The sequence below is a fragment of the Cyprinodon variegatus genome, unplaced genomic scaffold (assembly GCF_000732505.1).
Source record: "Cyprinodon variegatus isolate N-32 unplaced genomic scaffold, C_variegatus-1.0 Scaffold192, whole genome shotgun sequence".
Classification (NCBI taxonomy): Eukaryota; Metazoa; Chordata; class Actinopteri; order Cyprinodontiformes; family Cyprinodontidae; genus Cyprinodon; species Cyprinodon variegatus.
The window spans coordinates 862,835-886,340 of NW_015150645.1; the positions used below are offsets into that span (position 1 = coordinate 862,835).

Genomic DNA, 23,506 nt, shown 5'->3' on the forward strand with positions numbered 1-23,506 from the left:
AGATAGATAGATAGATAGATAGATAGATAGATAGATAGATAGATAGATAGATAGATAGATAGATAGATAGATAGATAGATAGATATCCAGCCTTTTTATGTCTCCTTTACAGCACTGTGTTTTGTAAAATAACAAAACCAAACAGTTATTACTGATTAATTGAAATGATTTGTTTTTTTTAGTTGCTAAAAATGGTTTTATATTAACTTTGAGAACTACAATTTTCATTTTTAGCCGACCTTCAATTAGTTTGGGCTTCACTTATAAAACCAGCTTCCGAAAAATAAAACCAGCTTCCATTTAGTTGATAACGTTGCCGTTGGAAGCTTTGCACCGTTCTTTATTTCCTTATTAGTATGAGTGGGTGGGTTCAAGGTAGAGGGTGAGTAAGAAGAGGAAGATGAAGAGAGGGGGTGGCTGAGAAGGGAAGACAAACAGACAGGGAGAGAGAGATTCAGACTGGGATCAGAGGATACTCTGAATCGGCTGCAATCAGCTCGACTTGGAGCCCCGGGAGATAATGTGACAGAAAGAGCTGGAAAACAAGGGTCTTTTCTGCTACGCCTTTCTTCAGTTGGACGGATCAAGCAGCGTTTGCCTGATATGGGACACAAGCCTCTTCAGCTGAAAACAGGTGATCACTTTGATTTTATTTTTTCATCCCATCTTTTGTTGGAATAGTTCTCCTTTGTAATCCTATGGAATGATACGTAGTTTTAAAGCAAAGAAAGACATGGTTACAGCTTTTAGTTGAGAGTTTTTCAGTGTTTAATTTAAGCCAGTCAGAAGAACAGAGGAGGATTCTAGGCTGACCAACTCCTGTTTGTACGTACATCTATAGCATATGCTGAGACAGGGGTGTTGTGAAGGTGTGTGTGTGCTGAGGATGCATGAGGGAGGGAGGGGGTTCTGTATAAGACAGATGGTCACTCAGTGGAGTTGTTCCCGTTCTTAGTCTTTCTTTCTCGCTCCCTTCTGGGTCCCCCTGTCATTCCTCCAGAATCCTGCCTCATCACTTTTTCATCCTCTTCCCACATTCATCTCTGCATCTTGTCTGTCTTATTTTATTTTTTGCTGATGGAAAGAAAAGAGCTTTTCTGTCACGTTCCCTATAGATGATGTTGACAAGACTTTGACGTTTGCTCTGTTCCGTGTTTCCTAAACGCTCAGATTGCTCAGAAGTTACTTCCAGGCACTGTTGTGATAAAGGAACTATTTTCCTAAACATTTCAGGTTCAGTCATGCCCCTTTGGACCATCCGCTTTGACCTGATTTTGTCGAGTCTGCTGCTGCTCCTGCTGCTGCTCTGGGTACCTATGGAAACCCTTGCCCAGAATGACACAGAGCCCATCATCCTGGAGGGGAAATGCTTGGTGGTGTGTGACTCCACTCCTTCATCCGAGCCCGCTGGAAGTGCTCTGGGTATGTCTGTCCGCTCTGGCTCAGGACGAGTGGCCTTCTCAGCCAGCCGGCAGACCAATCATGAGCCAACAGACATGAGCAACCGCACCATGATCATCTACTTCGATAATGTGAGTAGCATTAAAAAACGTGTGAAAAAGGGCATCATTTATATATCAAAGTTATGTCAATGTAGTAATGTCAAAAACAGTGGCATGCACAGGGGGGCGGGGGCAGAGGAGATGGATGCCCCTCACTATAGGTTAAAATTGAGTGCTAAAGTGCCCTCTAAGAGTCAAAACATAAGCTAGACTGCCCAAAATGCTGCTAAACTCCCTCTCTGGAGCTAAAACATGTGCCAAAGTGCCCTTGGGCAGCAAAAGGCGCGCTTAACTGCCCTCAAATGCCCACTTTGGAGCCAAAATTTGTTCTAAACACCTTCTTGGGAGCCAAATCACATATTAATGCACCTGGAGACAAAAAGCAAATTCTACAGTGCCCCTTGGGAGCCAAAACACATGCTAAACTAACCTCTTGGAATCATAGCACATGCCAAAGTGCCAGAGGTGGGAGATAGGGATTCAACAAGTAATCTCTATGCCACGTATTTGTTCTACCCAGCCACTGAACCAAGTAAGTCCAATCTGCACAATTTAATTAATGGTGCAGATTTGACCCACCTGGTTCAGTGGCTGGGTAGAATAAATACATGAAATGTTGCTCACTTGATGGCTCCACATCTCCCACCTCTGTGAAGCAGCCAAGCACATTCTAAAGTGCCCCCTTCTGGGAGCCAATACTTGTGCTAAACTGGCCTCTTGGAAGCTAAAACACGTGATAAACTGCCCTCAAACGCCCACTCGGGAGCCAAAATTTGTTCTAAACTCGTTCTTGGGAGCGAAATCACGTGTTAATGCACCCCCTCTGGAGCCAAATCCTTGCTTAACTGCAATCTTGGAGTGAAAGCAAATTCTACAGTTCCCCTTGGGAGCCAAAATGCGTGCTAAGCTAACCTCTTGGAATCAAAGCACATGCTAAAGTGCCAGAAGTGGGAGATAGGGATTCAACAAGTCATCTCCATGCCACGTATTTGTTCTACCCAGCCACTGCACATTCTAAAGTGCCCTCTTGGGAGCCAATACTTGTGCTAAACTGCCCTCTTGGGAGCCAAAATCCTTCTAAACTCCCTCTCTGGAGCCAAAATGTGTGCTAAAGTCCCCCTTGGGAGCCAAAACATGTACTAAACTGCCCTCAAATGCCCACTCGGGAGCCAAAATATGTTCTAAACTCATTCTTGGGAGCTAAATCACGTGTTAATGCCCCCCGTTTGGAGCCAAATGCTTGCTTAACTGCCATCTTGGAGTGAAAGCAAATTCTACAGTGCCCCTCGGGAGCCAAAATTTGTTCTAAACTCATTCTTGGGAGCAAAATCACGTGTTAATGCCCCCCATTTGGAGCCAAATGCTTGCTAAACTACCCTCTTGGAATCAAAGCACATGCTAAAGTATTTGTTCTACCTAGCTACTGAACCAGGTGAGTCCAATCTGCACAATATAAATCATTGTGCAGATTGGACTCACCTGGTTCAGTGGCTGGGTAGAACAAATACAGGACATTGCTTAAGGGCCCATTACATTGACATTTCTTTCTTTTTTCTTTCCACTCCTGCCCTTCAAAAAGTCTGTGAACGCCAATGGTCTGAAACACAGAACTGACTCCTTAACTGACTGAAAGCTGACTAAATGGAATCGCTCAGCCCCAGGATCAATATTTGATCTATTATTTATCAAAATAATATATCTTAATGAATAAATATGAAAAGAAAGAAGAGTAATTAAAGAGTAATTTGAATGTAACTAAGATTAACCATTAGACCAGAGCACAGACTTATCCCAAAACCAAAACTTTACTTTGGCCTGAGTTGTTTCCCATTGTGTCTATAAACAACAATGAGTCACTTGACCTGCGGTTCTCCTTGTTCTATTTGACTTCCTCTGCTTACCAACCATTTAAGCCATTCTAAAGGTAGTTTTATTAGAGGTACCTCAACTGTGTGTTATGTTGCTCAGGTAGGTACATTTTCTTTTGTTTTATTTTTTTGTTTGTAAGTTTTTGATAAGTTGGTGTTGATGAGCTGAGTACGTCAAAGCAGGAAGGAAAAATAAATGGGAAAGATTTAGGCTTGATGGTCGTCAGACACCCATCACAAAACTGTTCATCGGGTCTATATTAATTTCTAAATGCATTGTTCAAGTTTCCTGAGAGAGACAGCTGCAAACTTCTTGGTAACAATATTTTTTAGACAGTATAGTGTTTTTTCTCCCCAGGCTTAAAGATTATTTTATCAGAGTTTAAATTAAAGATTAAGCCCTCCAGCTATTGTCTTGGTCTGAGTGTAAATTGTGATTTTATGTGTACTAAATCTTGGATTGTTAAGGTTTCATTTCTGGACACATTTTTCACACATAATGAGAAACTCTGGAAGTTCTAATGTTTGAAATGTGTGAAAGAAAATGAGTGCATTTGTTGTCCCACGTCTGCCAGTAATAATGCACATATGATTACAGCCCACTGAGCCCAGCACTGAGGAAAAATGATAATGAGGTAAAGATTGAACATTTGGGCTTAGTGTGCCGCAACAAAACTGTAAGATTATGCAGCATATTTAAAGCTTTTTTTTAGATTGCAGATGTATAAGAGAGAATCAATGAGACTGAGCTCCAACTGTATAAATAGAGTTATTTGAGTGACCTTGGAGCGGGTATGATAGTAGGTTTCAGAAGGCAATCACAGATGCACTGAACTCTTCTCTGGGTTTCTTTTATCCTGCTAACATAAACTATTCTGCCTGGTTTTTCTTCGATAAATCCCCTCAGATCTTAGTCAATGTTGGCACCCACTTTGACCAGGAGAGTAGCGTCTTTGTAGCTCCACGGAGAGGAGTGTACAGCTTCAACTTCCATGTCGTGAAGGCCTACAACAGACAGACTATTCAGGTATTGTTTTACTTCAATTAAATCAGTTGCAGTTGACCTTCCAGCTGATTCATGTGGTCCGATCTATGTGTTTAATGTCTCTTAGGTCAGTCTGATGGTGAACGGATGGCCGATGATTTCAGCCTTTGCAGGGGACCAAGACGTGACCAGAGAGGCGGCTACCAACGCAGGCCTGGTGATTCTGGAGAAGGGAGACAAGGCCTACCTCAGACTGGAGAGGGGGAACCTGATGGGGGGTTGGAAGTACTCCACCTTCTCCGGGTTTCTGGTCTTTCCCTTGTGAAAAAGTTGCAAATTTAAGATATTTATTAACAAAAAAGTTGTGATTGAGGGGAGTCACGGTGTTTAGCAAAAGTATTTAAAATCCCTTGAACTTCTTTAAAATGTGATAACTTTTCACCGCAGCTGCAGATCGTTTTAGGGAACATCTCCAACAGATTTCCAAATCTTGAACCTAAAACTTAGTCTTCTTTTTAAAAAAATACTTCAAGCTTGGTTATGCTGGACGGAGATCATTTGTGTCCATTAGTTTGAAAGCATGCCACCGATTTTTCACATGGTTTTATGTCTGACTTTGAGTAATCAGTCTGTTGCAGCCTGCAGCTGCTTTTCTTTCAGGATTTCCCTGTATCCGCATTCATGTGTTTTCGCAGCCACTCTCTGCAGCTACCTTGTTCTGCCCGAAGAAAAGCAAACACAGCATGATGCCGCCAACACTATTTTTCACCATTGCTACATTTGTTTTTGCAGTGCATGTACAGGCTAAAAAGCACAATGTTGTTCTCATCTGACCAGAGCTACTTCCTCTGCAGGCTTTCAATGTCGCCTATAAGAGTCGCTGCAAACAGTTTCCCACAGCTTCTTATTACTTTTTTTAAGCTTCTGTTACATAAAATCCAGTTTGGAGTTGTGCATGGTTGATGGTTATTTTAAAACTTAAACAAGCGTAAATCTTACCTAATGTTTGCCTAAACTTTTTTACTGTGTTTCTTTATTTAAGTTCTCTAACAAACCACAGAACAACAGCTAGATAGATTATGTTATCTAACAACTTAACTTCTGCAGGCTTTTTTTGTATTGGTTTTCATTTAAAGGAATTAGAATAAGTAGAGTTCAATACAAATGCAAGTAGCATTTTTTAAAACTAATTTCTCAACATTTTTTTCCAATTATGCACTAAGGTTCATTGTTATAAACTTAAATGATATGTAAAAGTTCAGGGTGCATGCTTTTACAAGGCACTGCTCATCAGATTTTGAGGCCTCAGAATTGAAGAGATCTATACATAGAAAGCTAAGATAAAAAGCTGCAAAATATCTATGAAAATATTTTATTTGTTCTGTCCTTTTGCAAAATATTTAGTTGAAAACTATAATGATTGTAATGAAGTATTAATGTGCGCCGTGTGCTTCTGTGCTGATATACTGTCAGGCCTTAATTTATGTTTCATTTCCAGATTTTTATGTAAACAGCTGTGCTCCAAATACCCTGTCCAGCTTGAGAAAAAGTGTTTTGTTTGAATTGACTGTATGAGTCTTTTGCCTCTGTTTACACGTCAGCAATCATACAAAAAGGTCTGTTTATTAAGAGATTTATATGAAGAACAAATATAAAAGAAGTTAAATGGCCTGAGTTGTGCAGAGTGTGTATTTGTATACAGAAATATATCTTATCAATCACCTGCAAGTGGGACGGTTTAATCTCCAAATGCAAAGCAGATTTTCTCATGCCCTTTTAGTGCTACCCAATTCCACGGCAGCGGTTTGTAAATTTAGCTCCCACCAGCCGGGCTAGCTTTGGCTTGGACCAGGCACACCAGCATGGGACTCGGTATAAGTGCCGAGTGTGGCGGATACTCCTTGCAGAGACATGGACAGATGGAGGCTTTGGCGTGCCTGTCGGCTCATCCCTGCAGGACTTCCATGGATAATATGTGGCCCACTGTCACACATTATCATTTACGCTTCTCTGGTTCAGAACCACCTCACTCTGTTTCTCTATTTGTTCCCCTTCCACGTGTTCCTATTAAAACTGTCACACATGTAGGAATAAATGTAGAGCTATGTGGTTGCATGGGCTGGAGCTATTTTTTTAGGGCTTCACGCAAAGACATTTCTTTTACAAATGCTATTTTGTTTTTTAAACATTTGTTCGGTTTTGTTGTTTCAACAAAAATTGTATCCTGAATATTACAATTTCTAGAAATGTGTCCATCTGTAAAAGAAGAATGCATACCCCAAAATCTTTGAGCAGGTTGCTTGATCAAAAACATAATTGTTGGAGACTATTAAAGTAGATCTGTTGACTAAATAATTTCACATTAAATATCACAACACTTAAGTCAGTTTGTCGAAATAACTATAATTTAACAAAACCATAAAAACTGTGTCCTGCAACAGAATGAGCAAAATGCTGCCTTATTTCCAAAAATCTGATGGTTAGGTAAGGGTAAACAGGTTAATGGGAAAAAGAGCAGCTGTCAGTATTGATTAAATTAGAAGAGGAAAACTGTTTCTTTAAAGGGATTTTATGCTATTCTTCTTTTTTTTTTTACTATTGTTATTTGCTTTGCATTAAAAGCTCTTAACATGCAGATAAACCATTACTAAGACTGCAACCAAATCAGCCATTTATCAAACCATAGTTTGGTTTGGCGAGTGCAGAGCTTGCCCAGGAAAAACAACAGGCAAGTGTGAGTTATTTGCAAAGATATTAAATGGAGACATTAGATATCGATGTGGTGTTGAAAAGGACAGCAAGGCATGAAATTCACTACAAAAAAACTAAACAAAAAATTTAAAAATAAATTGAAAACATTTACATTCTGTGGTCCAGATTTAAATCTTAAATAGTAAGGAAATCAGTGAAATTATTTTATAAATTGATAAATGTGCTCTGGAACTATCTGGATCAAGACTGCGATGAGAAGAAAAAAGTGGTTTTGATGTGTCCTGAGTCATGTAAACATTTAAAAAATCCTGATCGATAAAATTCCATTTCTCAACTAGTGGAGCATTACTGCACACAATAATAGTGCATGAGAGCTCAAATATTGATATTTTTGTTTATGAGTTTATCATCTCATTATAACGACCTATTGAAATTTTGGATAAACATGATACCATTTCATTTTACTACATAGAAACAAATCACAAAAAAAAGATTGATTTAAGGATTGTCACATAATTTGACCCTTCTCTCGTAGTAGAAATTCTAAAAAATAAGTGTTCTGCATGACAGCACTAGAGGGCGCCAAAACTCCACATTGGATGCTTGAATCGGCTCTGGACGCGCGGAGAACATCATCAAAGCTTGAAATATCTAATTTAGAAGCGATAAACAGAACAGGATGCAATGGATAATCACGTAGTCTGCACTTAAAGGTATAAAAATATTAAACCGAAACACAAAAAGAAGGGGTCTGCATGCATGTGATGAGGGCTTATTCCTGACTTGGGACCAGTCTAATAAAACGCTAAAAAAATAATTCATTCAAATAGAAACACGTCTTGAATAGTTAATTCAAACATTAAACTACGTTGAATTTTTAAAGTAAACTCCGGAAGCGACTATATGAGCTGAGGGTATCATCTGCTGTAAGGCTGCAATGATGAAGATCACCGAGTCAAATGATCTTAGCTAGGCCGCATTTATTGTTTTGTCAACCAAACTACAGGATCTCATCCCGCCCATTTTTGAGAGAGTAGAAATGACTGATACTCAGCCGAGCCAATGAAAACACCGTCTGTCGCCGGCCGGGAGAAAACTGACCAATCATCACTCAGCGGCAGCAGAATAGGCTCTCTTTCTGCGCTCTCTCTAGCAAGAAGTTAGTTCCTGCTCTTCCCTGGCCGTTTCCTGTAATCGTACAGTGTTGTGAGACGGAGAAAGCCATGTGTGTCGATGCAAAGGTAAATTTAGCACCCCGAATTTATTACTATGAGAGTCGAGGTGGTGGTTGGGATGGTTATTTCAGGGTATTTTTGCCGAAAATTGAGACGTAGACCAACCGAAACAGCATTGCGGCCTAACCTGTGTCTGAACGTTGTCGGGCAGTGGTTATTGTGGCACGTTGCTTTGGTTTGGTCCGGTTTGTTGATGAGATTGAGGGAGTCCGGTAGACTGAATGGAAGCTTGTAAAAGACAGAGAGGAAACCACAGACGCCCATTCATCCGTGTTTTTGACCCCTGTATGTGCTCCTGGTGTCTCGGACGCTTTGGTAATCGGCACATTTTGGTCGCTGTAGAAGCTAATGCTAGCAGACGGGTTTATAAGAGACTGAGAGAGGAGCAGGGACGAAAACATCCTACCTGTCCAGCATCAGTACCCTGCCTCCTTAAGTCAACCCTCAACTATTCCCATTCACAATATTTATTTAAAACACTAATAAATATGTGAAGCATTGGTTTGAGTTTATGTTGTAGCAAACAGGCTTCTTATATCGTTATTTTTCATTGGTGTATCAACACATCTTTAAAGATTCTAATAATTCAGAAACAGCTCTGTATCTGACACAATAATACACAACTATTAAACTTTTTTTTAACTATTCCTTTTTCATTTACACCCTATTATAGGGCAGTGCAAAGCAGAATACTAATGTGAAACAGGGGACTTCATCATTTAATGAGTTTTCTTTCCTAATACAGACTTATTTAAACATTTCCCAAACACTTCTGCTTAAAATAAAATACAAACCAAGCATACATATCTCTTTAGTCCTCCTTATTTGGTTAATAATATGCCTTTTCCTTGTATTTACACCTTTAAGCTTTAATCATATCTGTATATTTCAGCCTGTTCTCTTGGATAAAGATATATATGAATGATATGAACATAACTTTCCAACATCGAACACAGACTTTTCTATGTATGATTTAAAGCAGGGGTCTTCAAAGTTTTCCAGGCCAAGGACCCCCAAACTGTTGACGAGAAGCAGCGAAGACCCCTTAAATAACCAAACTGGTCCTATAGTCTCTCTATTACAGATGGAGTCATTTAATGAAAGTAATTTCGCCCTGGTTTTATTAAAGTTTTTCTGATTCCTCGTTGATGGGACAGGTGTTGTGAATGAAACAGTGCCCAGCTTGAAAGAGCTCCTGTGTGTCTCTGAATGTGTGCATTGATGACTGAAAGACATCTTCTGCCTCAATTTATCTGTTTCATACAGTGTGTTGAATTCATGTTAATTTGTATTTAAAGAGATTTCACTTAAAAAAAAAAAAAAAAAAGGTCTAATCAACCAAAACTTTTGCGACCCCCATGCAGTACCCCCTGTCGAAGACCTCCAATTTAAGGCATTCTTTTGCAGTTCTTGCTGGATGTTCAAGGTCACCATACTTCTTAATGATAACCCTCTGTTACAGTTTCTAACAGCTTTTCCTCTCTGATAGATGTTTTGCTACATTTATAAACGCTGTCTAACTTTCTTATCGGTGCAGCATGATGCTACCACAGCCATGTTTGACAGATGATGTGTTCAGAGTTATGTGCAGTGTTTGATTTTGACCACGCCGAAGTTTTGCAGTAGTTTAAATGGGTAGATAATCTGTAATATTTATTTATTTACAAAAGTCTTTCAAATCATGTTATTTTCTTCAACATCAGAAAGATGCTGTTTGTTGAAGGTTGTTTCATACAGTGTTTTAAAATGTAGTCCTTAAATGATTAATGCTGATATTTCAGCTCTCTTGTCGTCTTTTTCTTTCAGCTGTTTACCTAAAAGTTGAGAAGAATTGGACAACTACTATATCTCTTTCATCTCGGAGTCTTTTAAACTTTCTGCCCGACTCCCTGTGTGGAGTGGGCAAAGATGGCAGATCCCATTATGGACCTCTTTGAGGACACTCCCCTATTTAACCTGGACGGCCTCCCAGATGACTCCTTCTCTCAGGGGTCATCGGACCCTGTGGAAGAAGCTCTAAAGTTGGCTTTGGGGCAAGCTGTCCCAACAGGCGAGCCGGAGTCCACTCCTGACCTTGCCGTCAGCTCCAGTCTTGGCGTTCCTGTAGCAACTCCAGTCATCCCAGATCCCGCTCCACTTTCCGTTCCTACCCAGCAGCCGGTCTCAGTCGGTTCTGCCCAGACTGTGTCTGTAGCTCCTGTCGTGGAAGCCGGAGCCTTCATGACCTCAGCCCCAGTTCCTGCCCCAGCTGAGTGTGTGCCACAGATCCAGGCCCAGACAACCATCCCTGTTGCCAGCAACCCCAGTGGGGTTTCCAGTAGCACCGTCCTGCTGAGCTCACCTTTGACCGTTTCCAGCTCCCCAGCTATTACCACCACTGCCACCACGCAGCAGCTGACTCAGATAACTCACCAGCTCACTCCCCAACAGTTAGCTGCCATTACACAGCAAGCTGGAGGGAAAATCGTCATTCTCAAAGGCCCCCAGGGTCAGGCCCAGGTGCTGCAGGCCGTGTCAGGAACCACGGGCCAGACGGGCGGGAAGGTCATCCGTCTGTTGTCTGGTACCCCTCTCAAGCCCGGTATGTCCATACTGCAAGGAGGTACCGTCTTAAATCAGGCTAGCCCAGGACAAACCCAAGTCAAGGTGGGTGCTGCAGGGGTGCAGCGTCTGCTGCAGTCTGCCAACGGGCCGGTCAAACAGGTGTTGCTCACATCCATGCCTCAGCAGACTCAAGGTCAGCCGGTTCAGGTGCAGATGGCTCAAGGTCAGACTACTGTCCAGGTTCAACCTCAGACCCAGACCTCTCAGATCCAGGTCCAACCCCAAGGACAGTCTACCCAGCTCCAGGTCCAACCCCAGGCCCAAACTGTCCAAATCCAGGTCCAGCCTCAGGCCCAGGCTGCTCCGGCCCAGGTCCAAACACAGGGTCAGGTGCAGCTCCAACCTGCCATGCAGGGCCAGACACAGGTAGGCACAACCGTAACCTTGTGACAGTTTTTTTTTTTTTTTTTTTTTTTTTTTTTTTTTTTTTGTAAGCATCTACGAACTTTTGGTAAATGCACTGCCTCAAAATACAAAATAGTTTCTTAGAACCAGGTTTAAAGCGTGATCTCCCTGGTTTAGACAATAAGCAGCTTTAACTCTGCCCAGATCATTCTGAGTCACATCTAGTCACTCTGTTTCTAGGGAGGTGAAGCCAAGCGCATCACCCTGGTCCTCCAGCAGCCGTCGCAGACTGGTTCTACCACACCAGCCGTCAGTGCTCAACAGCAAGTCACAGCAGGAGGTCAGCAGCAGCAGACACAGGCTCCTGCCAGGCTGGTTCTGGGTCAGCTCCCTGGTGGCAAACTGGTGCTCCAGGGAAGCCAGCTAGCGGCGCTGACCCAGGCTCGGGCTGCAGGTCAGGCTGGAGGGCAGCCCAAGGTCCTCACCATTCAGCTGCAAGTACAACAGCAGCCCAACCAACAAGGAGGCGTTAAGGTAAGAGGAGGTTTTTAGTGGGTAGAGCCCAGTGTGGAAAATCCATCCAGACGGTTGGATGTTCCACCAGTGACATGCTAATAAACATACAGCCACATTAGAGTGTGTTGTCAGTGGAGCTCTGCTTCTGTGACGTCTTTTAAAGGGTCATTCTGAGACATTGGTTATACATTTATTTCAGCTCCAGGCTCTTTATTTATTCAGCTGTGCATTTTTAAACGACACAGAAAGAAATGGAGGAAGAATAATTTGCCACTGGGTTCTCTGTGGTGCTCTGAAAAAACCGGCCTTCAGTGCCTTCGCCTCTTTATTTTGTGGTGTCTGGATGTGGCCAGATCACTTTGTTAGGATGAAGGTCGCTGCCCACTTTTGCTTTTTACATTAGTATTAAACATAGGAAATTATTGCTAAGGTCATAGGATATTGTTGATGTTTTTTTTGTAGTTTTTTTATAATGCGGTAAAGTGGAAATACTGAGTTACCTGAGTTGCTTCATTTAGTAAAATCTGTCAGCAGGAAATGTTAGTTCCTGTGGTCCGCTCACATTCGCTGACCTGGTTTACTCCTGACCCCAACAGCTGTACTCAGCAGATGTAAAACAACGTTTTGAGGAAAATTTATGAATCATGTTTAGAGGTTTTCTGAATATGTTATATATCGCCTCAGTTCAGAAGTCAGAATGTAGTCAATCCTTGAATATCACCCATTGATGCGACATAATCTGTCTCTCTGCATGTACATGAGCTCTGTTATCATCTTTAATGGTTTTATATTACCTCTGTGAAGCTGAGGCCTTGTGCTGAAATGGTTTTGCAGCTCAGAAAAAAAAAAACCCTGCATGTTTTTGATAAATGTCAGCCTGTCGATGCCTTAATAATAGGGTAGTGTGAGTGTATTGCATGCGCTATTACAGAAAACACCTGTTTGTTGCTCAGCTGATGGGACACCCTGTCAGCTGAGCAACTGCAGGCACATATATAATGAAATATTGCTTTTGGCTCTATGGGGTATTTATTTGTTATGAAAATGTATCGTTTTTTTTGGTGGTGTTTTCCAACCTTGAAGAAAGGGTCTTGCCTTTACTGCGACCTGCATAGACCCCGCCGATTACATGATGTCACCCTGGAGCTGCTCCAGAATAGTTTTACACCACTTCTGACCATTAGGCTAAATACAATCTTAGGCATTTTGCATACTTAAACTTAAAATTAGCCTAAAAAAAGAGCAGTTGTTTTATACCATGCAAATTAGGTACTAAATTATCCCCTTCAACACAACTTTGAGCAGAAGCTATAGCGCTTTGTCTTACATCATCCCTCGCTGATCATAGAAAATGGACTTGCAGGCCTGGGGCATTCGAAGTAGGTACTTCCTAGTGGGGTTGAAAGATCACTGCTCTTTGTTAAATGGTGATGGCCACTTATTTTCTTGAAGTGGTAGGGACTTGCTGCTCAGACAGCAGAATTCATCAGGAATGCTCTAAGGCCCCGTCCACACCAAGCCGAACCCTGACCTAAACGCACAAATTTTTCACCAAACCAGCCTCTCATCCATACGAAGCCGGCGTTTCGGGGGTCTGTAAACAATCTTTTTTTATTAAGCCTTCAGAGTGGAAAGATTTTGAAACGCCGTTTTCGCGTTTCCATCTTTAAGCTCTAACCGCATTTTTTTTCTTACACGCATGCGTCATAGCGTCGCCTCTAAACACGCATGCGCGGCACAGTATCACAACAACAATGGCGCCGTACTGTGTTGAATGGTTGCTGCTCATGCTACTCACCCTGCTGTCGGGCTTACAACAGAATCTTCTTCTTCTGGAATATCTCCAGGAAGAACAGAGCAATATCGACGACATAGTTCAGCACCTGAATTTGACTGAACCACGAAAATGGACCCGCAGGGCAACCATGTAAAAATATTAGTGCGCATGCCCAACATTTCGTCGCCCATTTTTGCTTTGGCACCACAGCGCCGCTTACAGGCCTGGCATACATTTTGCAGCATTTTCATGCATTAGTGGGGACGATCACATTTATTTTACGTCTCCGTCTTTAAGACAAACATTCTGGAAAATATTAGCGTTTCGTGTTCGTTTTGACTTTGTGTGGACGGGGCCTAAATCGAGTGGATAAATGATTTGGTATGATTTTAAAGCAGGAATAGCATTATAACATAGTTATAAGCTCAGAAAAGTTGATTTTGCATGATGTAGGCCCTGTAATTGAATGGATAATAATGATAGGTTTATTTGGACATGTGGGTCTACTTTGATCTAAACTTACCAAGATATTTTTTGACACCCAAGACCTAGAGTTCCCTTCAGAAATGAAGACTGAAGACAATGTTCTATTTAAATAATTCAAAATTCAGATAATTGTGTTTTAGATTGTTATGTGTAATAGACTGCTTTCAGTTCACCTGATTGGACAAATATGTCTCGGATGGACTAGCTGTGGTCTGTTTGTGGTAGTCGGCGATTGACTGGTTTTCTCTTAAACTGGGAAATAAGGAAGTGTTGGTAAAAAATTGTGTTCAACTCTAACTATACTTTTAGCAGGGTTGAGCTAATATTGGCTCTAAACTATTGCCTTCCTGCTGCTTGTATTTGTGAACACCACTGCAGCTTATTTGTCATTTTGTTTGTGTCTTTAAGCCGTTGTCTGTGTGCCGCTCTCAGTCGACGCTTTTTTTGAAGCCTTTTCTTAGAAAGACTAATGCATATCCAGTATTATTGGATTGTGGTTTTCACTTTATGGGTCACTGTATATTCAGGTCACCACTGTATGTAATATTTAATGTAGTCTATAATCTAAATCAGCACAGAAGCATCACCAGAGGTATTAGTATTAACTTAACTGAAAGTTTTCATGTCTAGTATTATCAAGTTAGGGAATTTCTTTCTGTTTACAATTAATGAAATGACAAAAAATAAAAAAGACTTGCTTTAAGAGTGATTGGTATAAAGTATGGTAGTATAGTAGGATTCTAATAATAAAAATTGAACTTTATTGATCTCACATTGGAGAAATTTACCTCTGTGTTTAACCCATCCCCTTTGGGAGCAGTGGGCTGCCACCGTGGGGTGCCTGGGGAGCAGTGAGGGGTTAAGGGTCTTGCTCAGAGACAGAGTGGCAGTCTGTAGGAGTGGAGATCGAACTCAGAACCTTAGGATTCTAAGCTCTATGGCCTAACCACTAACCAATATTTTCATCTACCAGAAGCTGCGTTTTAGAGTCAGATGCTCTGTTAACTTCCCCTCTTTAAACACCTGCGAAATGCTAAAGCTAACTAGCCGTTTTGAAGTGGTAACCGTTTGATGTTGATGCAGGAAGAACACAACGAGCCTCTGATCCAATCTGTGTTGTTCTAATGAGAAATGTTTGTTTAAGCTTGATTACAACATTTTCTAAATGTCTTTTTGACTCTTGGTACTTTCCGTAATTAAATCCATGCCAACTTATTTTAATTTACTTTAAGTTTGGACAAAGGGCCTCTGAAGTGTTTAATGGGACATTTCCAGGCTCTGTAGATTATTTGACCGCCTTTTAGATTCATCTTGTCAGATTTCTTAACAGCCTTAAACAGCATTCAGGTCTTTATTAGTGGTTTAAAGGCTGAATAAATATAGCATGGAAATATTTAGATTTTTTTAATTATTATGCCTATCGTTCCAATTTCATTCATACATCCATTGGAAGATTAAACATCGTCTTTTAGTTTGCCTGTCTGTCCTGGTTGGTGGCAGATTTCTCTTATTATGCTGTTAGTTTTATTGAAAAGAAGTAAAAATGGTGTTAAGTTTTAGTTTTATAATTATTAGTTTACTAACCTGTTGATTGTTGAAGAATATTTGATTTAAATCCTGATATTTTATTTTCATGATCTCTTGGCTCGTCTGTACACAGATATTTCATAAATGTTTAGAGGCTTGAGTTTGATTCTTAAAATGTGACATTTTAAATGTAGTTTCTGGAGAAGCTGTTAGTATTTTTTAGTTTCTTTATTACTTTTATTGTGTTTTGCAAATGCTTGTGCATTGATCTATCTGTTTAATGCCAACAGTACCAGCTTGTGTCGGGAGCTGGGGGCACCGGCGGCCCTCAGATGTTGCAGATATCCCAAGGCCAAGGAGGACAGAGAGTGGCTGTACCTCTCAAAATGCTTCTGCAGCCACAGGTAAAGCTGCTCATTGGCAGATTTTTACATCTGTGCAGTAGATGGTTACCTTTCAGTGAAGATGAGTTACCGTTTTTTTCTTTCCTCTCCCACCTAGACGAGTTCAGCCACATCTTCCGGCGGCACTGTGTCTGTGGTGAAGGTCATCAACCCTTCCACCGCTGCCCCCTCTGCTACAACTACCACTCCCTCGCAGGCCATCCGCATTACCAAGGCCCCCGGCGAGCCCGCGGCCGTCCGACGGGTAGAGATTCTTTGCAAACAGGAGAAGGCAAATCGAATAGTGGCTGAAGCAATTGCTCGGGCCAAAGCACGGGGAGAAAAGAACCTGCCCAGGGTCCTGAATCAGGACGAGCTTCCATCCACACAAACTTCACCGGAGATGGGAGGGACTCTTACCTTGGTGTCTCCTGCAAAGAAAAAAAGCAGCGGCGGAGGCGGAAGCAAAAAGAAAAGTCTGGTGTCTGGAGGACCCATACCTAAAATCATTGTTGGGACTGACAAGAAGGGTAAAGTGGTAAAGATATCTGGAGGAACTATTGCAGTAAGCGGTGGAACAGTGATACCTGGAGCTGGGAACAAAAGCAAAAGCAAGACTAAAGCAAAGTGAGTGTTCTGCAGGAAAGTCTGTGTTAAGGAAAAAAGTTTCATTGTCACTGTGGCTTTTAACTGTATCTACGTTGGTTTTCTCCCTTCCTTTCCCCTGCAGCACTATTACCCTGGTAGGAGCAAAGAAGAGAAAGAGAAACGCCTCTTCAGACGTGTCTGATGGGGAGCTGAGCCCACCCTCACCTGTCCCTATGGAGGATGACATGATTATGGTAAAATAAACAAAACACACACTCCTTTAGATATGTTGCCTGGAATCCCCAGAAAATAAAGAATAAATGGAGATTCTTTAGTAAAACCTGGGAAAACAAAGTACCTGTGTAAATAGTTGGTAAAATGTTCAGTGAAGAATTTATATAAAGCACAATATTGCAACCAATAGATGAACAGCAGCCTTGGAAGAATGAAAATCTGTCTGCATCCGGCCTCCGAAGCATTCTAGTAGTGATTATTTTATGACTTTATTGTTTCAGAGTGAAATGGTTCAATGACAGATTTGTTTAACTAGTTGCTTCTCTGTTTTGGACAGAAGAGACGCTCCAACCGGGTGGTGAAAAGGAAGAAATATACCGAAGACTTGGATATTAAAATAACAGACGATGAGGACGAGCAGGAAGATGTAGACGTGACCACGACGGCGGCAGCAGTTGCCTCGATCAGCGGAGGGGCCGCCGCTCAGCTCAAACAGGAAGTGGAGCTTGACGGGGATGGGCTGCCCAGCATGCAGTTCTTTGTAGTGAGTTACTGAAAACGGGAAGATCTTAACATGGATGAAGAATGTTTTTATTCAGTTACATCCATGTGTGGATTTGATATGATTAAACTTTCTGTCTCACTTTCACTTTTTGTTTGTAGGAAAATCCTAGTGAAGAAGATGCTGCCATTGTAGATAAAGTCTTGTCCATGAGGATAACCAAGAAAGAGGTTTTTATTAGCCCTCTATACCATGTTATGTATTTTGACAATTTACAAAGGTTCCTAAATGTCTTCTGTTCTTCACAAGGTGTCACCGGGCCAGTATACCAATATTGAGGAATTCTTCGTTAAATATAAAAACTAGTAAGTCTCCATATGGCTGTAAATATGGTTAGCATGGCAGTTCTTATCGCCAATTATGAGGGTCAGACATATCTAGAACATCTTCATCCTCTTGTTCTCAGTTCCTACTTGCACTGTGAGTGGGCCACTTTGAATCAGTTGGAGAAAGATAAGCGGATCCATCAAAAGATCAAGAGGTTCAAGACCAAACACGCACAGATGAGGCATTTATTCCAGGAGGTTAGCTTCAGGCCGATTCAGAAACCTTTTTAATCTGGGAGGGAACTCCGAACAATGACACTGATTCTGGTTCCCTGCAGGAAGAGGAGCCCTTCAACCCAGACTACGTAGAAGTGGACAGGATCCTCGACGTGTCCCACAGTGTGGACAAAGACAACGGAGAGGTCAGTGATAAACTACCTGTTAAGACTTTCCTTTTAAATCCCTAAAACTTCTGAGATCTTTTTATTAATACGTTTCTAGACATTTAAAACTTACCTGCCTTCTCTGATCTCCTCCAGCCGGTCATCTACTACTTAGTGAAGTGGTGCTCTCTGCCCTATGAGGACGCTACGTGGGAGCTGAAGGAGGATGTTGATGAGGGAAAGGTGGAAGAGTTTGGCAAACTCCTGAACAGACAACCTCGCCTGAAGAAAATGGTACATTTACTTAGGATTAGGACCTCTTAAACAATATTAACCAACGAGATCAGGCTATTATCCAGTAGAAGATGCTTTTTCTACTAACAACCTAAGTGATAATACTTAAAGTGATGGAGCAGGAAGACAAAACTGTGCTTAGATTAAGAAGATCGACTCCATATGTAGCTTTTTGTGCCCGCATAATTAGCTCGACTGAATAAATTATATAAGACAACCTGACACGTGCAGAGGAGGGGGTTTAATTATTGGACTGATATCAACTTTGGTGGAATCCTGCATTTTGTTTATTTTATTTTTATTATTGTTTTAATTATCAGTTGAGTGTTCCAATACATTTATGAAGCTGTTTTTAGCTTGTTGTGCTTTTAGGTTAAATAATAATAAAAATACAAATAGGAAATTAAGTAAAGAATGAAGAAAGCTCTCCCTGGTGCCTGAATGAGAGTCTATTTCTTGCTGTTCTATGCTTCTATCCCTAAAGAGATCTGTTTTCTTCTTTTTCTAAGGTTCCACATACAAGTTTTATGGAACGGAAAAGAAATGTGGCTAAATGTTGTGTCAAATCTACAGAGCAAACCTACAGATATCAACTATTATAAAATCTTAATGAAAAACTGCTCATGAGTTACTGCAACACTAAATATCCCTTTGGGATTATTAAAGTAATTTGGAATTGAATCTGGTTTCCGAACAGTCTGAGCATAAGTGGATTCACTGGGTGTTAATAGTTAAATGATTCTACAGTGGAGGAAAACTTTTTTAAGGACTGACATCTTTGTGGCATTGCCTTCCTCTGATTTAGTGATTGCATATTGGAAATAGTCTCTTTCTCTAATTATCCTCCTGATTTCATGGGTATATTCTTTTTCTCAGGTCCGCCCGTCTGCCAGCGCATGGAAGAAGCTAGAGGAGACCCGAGAATATAAGAACGGCAACACACTAAGAGAGTATCAGCTGGAAGGAGTCAACTGGCTTCTGTTCAACTGGTACAACAGGTAACTATCCAACATGCAGGGGTTGACGTTAAGGATTTTTACCACTTGCCCAAAGGGCAAGTGACTTTCACATTTCATTTGCCCAGAAACAATTTTTACTTGCCCAGTATAATGTTTGATAAATATAGTTCCTAATATTCATTTTTGTATAAAACATGGTTGTAATTCAGTATTTTTTAAGTTTCCAGGTTCCTGGTGTGTATATGCATGCGTCAGATAATGAACTCAAGCCTACATTACCGTGTTAACATGCTTTTCAATCCTTCCTGCACATTCTTTACAAACTAAACTTTGCTTTAAACTGTTGTGTGCTTGGAAAAATATAAATTGTAATGTTAAAACTCTAAAAACAAAAAACTTGACAGGTTAAAAACTTAAGATAAATCACACGATAGAAGTCAATGTCACAAATGAATAACTTTTATTTTAGAGTCACGGTATGTTTATACAAGATAATACTATTAATATAATGTGACTTTTCTAGAGAATAATTATACATAGTTATTTTATACAGGGTTTCCACAGTCTTACATAATTTCAGAATTCCCTGACTTTTAACCGACTCAGGATTAGTTTTCCCTGACAAAATAAATGCAGCCGTTTTTCGTTTGGATAACTACATCAAAATTACCGCTAGGTGGACAAAAATCACGCCATCTGGCGGAATCACGCGAGAATGTGTACAAAACAACGCTTCTGGGTCGTTTTATCGAAGGTCTGTGATTTTTAAAGTAATTTTGAGTGATAAATATTTTTTTTTTGCGATCATTGCACTTGCCTGGCAGGCCAATGCAGTGAAATTTGTACTCTCCCAACAATAAAAACTACTTGCCCCAGGAGATCGGGCGATGGTTAACATCAAGCCCTGCAACAAGTCATTTTTTTTTTTTTTTCTGTTTTTTTTCCCCCCACACTCCCATCATTGAACTCGGCTCCTCTTGGTTCTCCTGTTTCAGGCAGAACTGCATCCTGGCAGATGAAATGGGTCTGGGGAAAACCATCCAGTCCATAACGCTGCTGTCAGAGATTTACGCTGCTGGAGTCCAAGGCCCATTCCTGGTTATTGCCCCGCTCTCCACCATCACTAACTGGGAGAGGGAGTTCTCCACATGGACCAACATGAATGCCATCGTTTACCATGGAAGCCTCGCCAGCAGACAGATGATCCAGCAGTATGAGATGTACTGCAAAGATGATAAGGTGAGCCTCTGATATCCTTAGTGGTTTTTAGCAGGTTCATTCAAGAGTTGGCTCTTGAGGGGGGAAATCCATGCACATCCTGTTAGGTGAAGTAAATTTTTATTATTTTTTCACAGGGACATTTAATTCCAGGAGCGTACAAGTTTGACGCTCTCATCACAACTTTTGAAATGGTGCTCTCTGACTGCCCAGAGCTCAGGGAGATCTCATGGCGCTGTGTGATCATTGACGAGGCTCACCGCCTCAAAAACAGGAACTGCAAGCTGTTGGACAGCTTGAAGATGCTGGACCTGGTGAGTGGACCGTTTACAGTCCCGCATTGCTGAGATATGTCTGTTTCTTTCTACTCAACGTCTAATTGATCCCCTCAGGAGCACAAAGTGCTGTTGACCGGCACCCCTCTCCAGAACACCGTGGAGGAACTCTTTAGTCTTCTCCACTTCCTGGAACCAGCTCAGTTCCCCTCTGAGATCGAGTTCCTTCGAGAGTTTGGAGACCTTAAAACGGAGGAGCAGGTGTGAAACGCAGAACTCTTGTCTTTCACTTTATTGTCACTTGATATGAAACCGATAATTTAGTGATATCATCTTTTTTTAACAGGTTCAGAAACTCCAGTCTATTTTAAAGCCAATGATGTTGCGCAGACTCAAAGAAGATGTGGAGAAGAATCTAGCACCCAAGCAGGAAACCATCATTGAGGTCCGTTTGTCTTTTGAGAATTTCTAATAAATATCAGTGCATCATAAAATAAATGTTGACTCCTTTCAACATTTTCTCATGTTTAAAAAACAAACGTCCATATATTTGGATTAGGACTTAAAATAAATGTCCTTCTTAAAGATAGCTGGTGAATAAAAGCTTAAAATCACTGCTTTCCTTACAGGTTGAGTTGACCGACATCCAGAAGAAGTATTACCGAGCCATTCTGGAGAGGAACTTTAGTTTCCTTAGTCTAGGAGCCAACAGTAACAGCAACGTCCCAAACCTCCTCAACACAATGATGGAGCTCCGAAAGTGCTGCAACCACCCCTACCTCATTAATGGTACCAGACTGTCATCTTTCTTTTTCTGTTTTTAACCTTCTTCTTCTTTGGAAACTAGCATTTTCACTGAGACTTTTGTCCTGATCAGGTGCGGAGGAGAAGATCGTGACGGAGTTACGAGAAAAGTACGACCCCCTGGCCCCTGACTTTCATTTGCAGGCCCTAATTCGCTCCGCCGGCAAACTGGTGCTACTTGATAAACTGCTGCCTCGCCTCAAGGCTGGCGGCCACAAAGTGCTCATCTTCTCTCAGATGGTGCGCTGCTTAGACATTCTAGAGGACTACCTCATCAACAAGAGGTAGACTGCATATTTAATTTAATTTGCTAAATTATCTTAACTGTTCCTTTTGCATCAGTCAATAAATATAAAGTGTTGACAGCAATATTGTGATGTTTTGAGCTTATTCCACATTTTCTGAGTTTTGAGTTTCTTCCCTCCTTCAGATACCTTTATGAGCGAATAGATGGCAGAGTGCGTGGGAACCTGCGGCAGGCAGCCATCGATCGCTTCAGCAAGCCAGACTCGGACCGCTTCGTCTTCCTTCTTTGTACCCGTGCTGGCGGTCTCGGTATCAACCTGACAGCTGCTGACACCTGCGTCATATTTGACTCTGACTGGAACCCTCAAAACGACCTGCAGGTGTGACATCATAAGGTGGTGCCGCTTGTATTGTTTATAAAAGCTGTATGTTCCGGCTTCACCTTTCCACCTCCTTTTATCCAGGCTCAAGCAAGATGCCATCGTATCGGCCAGTCAAAGGCGGTCAAGGTCTACCGCCTCATCACCAGGAATTCGTACGAGAGGGAAATGCTGGACAAAGCAAGTCTGAAGCTTGGTTTGGATCGCGCTGTTCTGCAAAGCATGAGCGGCAACAAGGATAGTAACGTCAACGGGGTGAGGGAAAAAAAACGCAGTAACATTTTTATTTTTAACTGGTAACACACCGTAGTTACAGAAAAGTACATTTTAACTCGGCTTCCATCACTCGTGTAAATGGTGTTACTCGTCTCATGCCACAGCTGCAACAGTTCTCTAAGAAGGAAATTGAGGACCTTCTTCGGAAAGGAGCTTATGCCGCCATCATGGATGAAAATGACGAAGGAAGCCGGTTCTGCGAGGAAGATATCGACCAGATCCTTCAACGACGAGCCACCACCATTACTATCGAGAGCGAAGGCAAAGGTTCTACATTCTCCAAAGCCAGCTTCGTGGCCTCTGAGAACCGCACTGACATCGCCCTCGATGACCCCGAGTTCTGGCAGAAGTGGGCTAAGAAAGCGGATATCGACATGGATACCATTAATCGAAAGGTAAATCAGTAGAGAAGCATTTGTAAAAACTCAATTTCATACTCAACATGGCTGACTTTCAGTCTTCTTCACTCAGATGCAGCTTTTCTTCTGAACAGACTTGTTAGATGTTAGTATTCAGTGGTGGTAATGAAATTCTTTCAAAAGGGATCAGTTTTGGTGATCAGGGTCAGTTTACAGTGCTAAAGCAGCTGTTTGTCGAATTCTGAAAATGTTCGTTTTTATTTAAAGTCGTTTCAACACCCAAACACTTCCCTAATAACCTGAGGAAGAAGCACAAGAGACGTTTCATTCTTTTTACCTGTGGGGAGAGCAGCAGAGATGACATCAGTTACCATCTCCCACTGCTCTGAATAGGGTTCTCACGATACTAAACTTTTCAACTCGATACCGATACTAAGGAAAATATTCGATACCATTTTCGATACCACAAGGATAAAAAAAAAAAAAGACTCCAAAATTCCACAGAAATATTTTCATTAATAAATAAAATACAATAAAGAAATACAATAAAGGTTGTATGCTGTGCACAATATTAAGCAAGCTTGATAAAAAAAAGTAAGTGTTCCTTCCTTGGATATGCTTTGCACACATAACAATGACACTAGCCAAACCGGTTAAGAAACAAAAATAATTCTCAGAAGCTGCACCTCTTACAAAAAAAAAAGTCTGAAACTGAAAAGTGC

At 41.3% G+C, this 23,506-nt stretch overlaps 2 protein-coding genes across 4 annotated transcripts in view; both read left to right on the forward strand.

The window, feature by feature from the left end:
- The first annotated feature begins 456 nt into the window (after positions 1 to 456).
- cbln3 (cerebellin 3 precursor) lies at positions 457 to 4,936 on the forward strand. The gene is made up of 4 exons (XM_015379445.1): positions 457 to 634; positions 1,234 to 1,532; positions 4,278 to 4,397; positions 4,483 to 4,936. Exons 1-4 carry the CDS (start codon positions 604 to 606, stop codon positions 4,678 to 4,680), a joined length of 648 nt encoding a protein of 215 aa, XP_015234931.1. The 5' UTR covers positions 457 to 603; the 3' UTR covers positions 4,681 to 4,936.
- Positions 4,937 to 8,196: 3,260 nt separating this feature from the next.
- chd8 (chromodomain helicase DNA binding protein 8) overlaps positions 8,197 to 23,506 on the forward strand; it is a 23,916-nt gene continuing 8,606 nt past the window's right edge. Inside the window, exons 1-22 of one of the 3 annotated variants that reach the window (XM_015379448.1) lie at positions 8,197 to 8,308; positions 10,109 to 11,272; positions 11,492 to 11,785; positions 15,848 to 15,961; positions 16,059 to 16,567; positions 16,671 to 16,782; positions 17,103 to 17,306; positions 17,426 to 17,494; positions 17,574 to 17,629; positions 17,731 to 17,848; positions 17,929 to 18,012; positions 18,130 to 18,267; positions 19,144 to 19,265; positions 20,222 to 20,465; positions 20,582 to 20,758; positions 20,837 to 20,980; positions 21,066 to 21,164; positions 21,349 to 21,508; positions 21,597 to 21,807; positions 21,954 to 22,149; positions 22,234 to 22,404; positions 22,530 to 22,820. In XM_015379448.1, the coding sequence (XP_015234934.1) occupies positions 10,211 to 11,272; positions 11,492 to 11,785; positions 15,848 to 15,961; positions 16,059 to 16,567; positions 16,671 to 16,782; positions 17,103 to 17,306; positions 17,426 to 17,494; positions 17,574 to 17,629; positions 17,731 to 17,848; positions 17,929 to 18,012; positions 18,130 to 18,267; positions 19,144 to 19,265; positions 20,222 to 20,465; positions 20,582 to 20,758; positions 20,837 to 20,980; positions 21,066 to 21,164; positions 21,349 to 21,508; positions 21,597 to 21,807; positions 21,954 to 22,149; positions 22,234 to 22,404; positions 22,530 to 22,820 (4,575 nt within the window). In that variant the 5' untranslated portion in view covers positions 8,197 to 8,308; positions 10,109 to 10,210. Of the gene's footprint in view, positions 8,309 to 10,108; positions 11,273 to 11,491; positions 11,786 to 15,847; positions 15,962 to 16,058; positions 16,568 to 16,670; positions 16,783 to 17,099; positions 17,307 to 17,425; positions 17,495 to 17,573; positions 17,630 to 17,730; positions 17,849 to 17,928; positions 18,013 to 18,129; positions 18,268 to 19,143; positions 19,266 to 20,221; positions 20,466 to 20,581; positions 20,759 to 20,836; positions 20,981 to 21,065; positions 21,165 to 21,348; positions 21,509 to 21,596; positions 21,808 to 21,953; positions 22,150 to 22,233; positions 22,405 to 22,529; positions 22,821 to 23,506 lie in introns of those variants that run through there. The other 2 variants (XM_015379446.1, XM_015379447.1) reach the window with 2 other exon arrangements.

Bases quoted from the DNA above. Each gene is read 5' to 3' on its own strand.
- cbln3 (XM_015379445.1), top strand. From the start codon at position 604: ATGGGACACAAGCCTCTTCAGCTGAAAACAG. The intron at 635-1,233 runs GTGATCACTTTG...TAAACATTTCAG, and splicing joins GCCTCTTCAGCTGAAAACAG to GTTCAGTCATGCCCCTTTGG. The intron at 1,533-4,277 runs GTGAGTAGCATT...AAATCCCCTCAG, and splicing joins TGATCATCTACTTCGATAAT to ATCTTAGTCAATGTTGGCAC.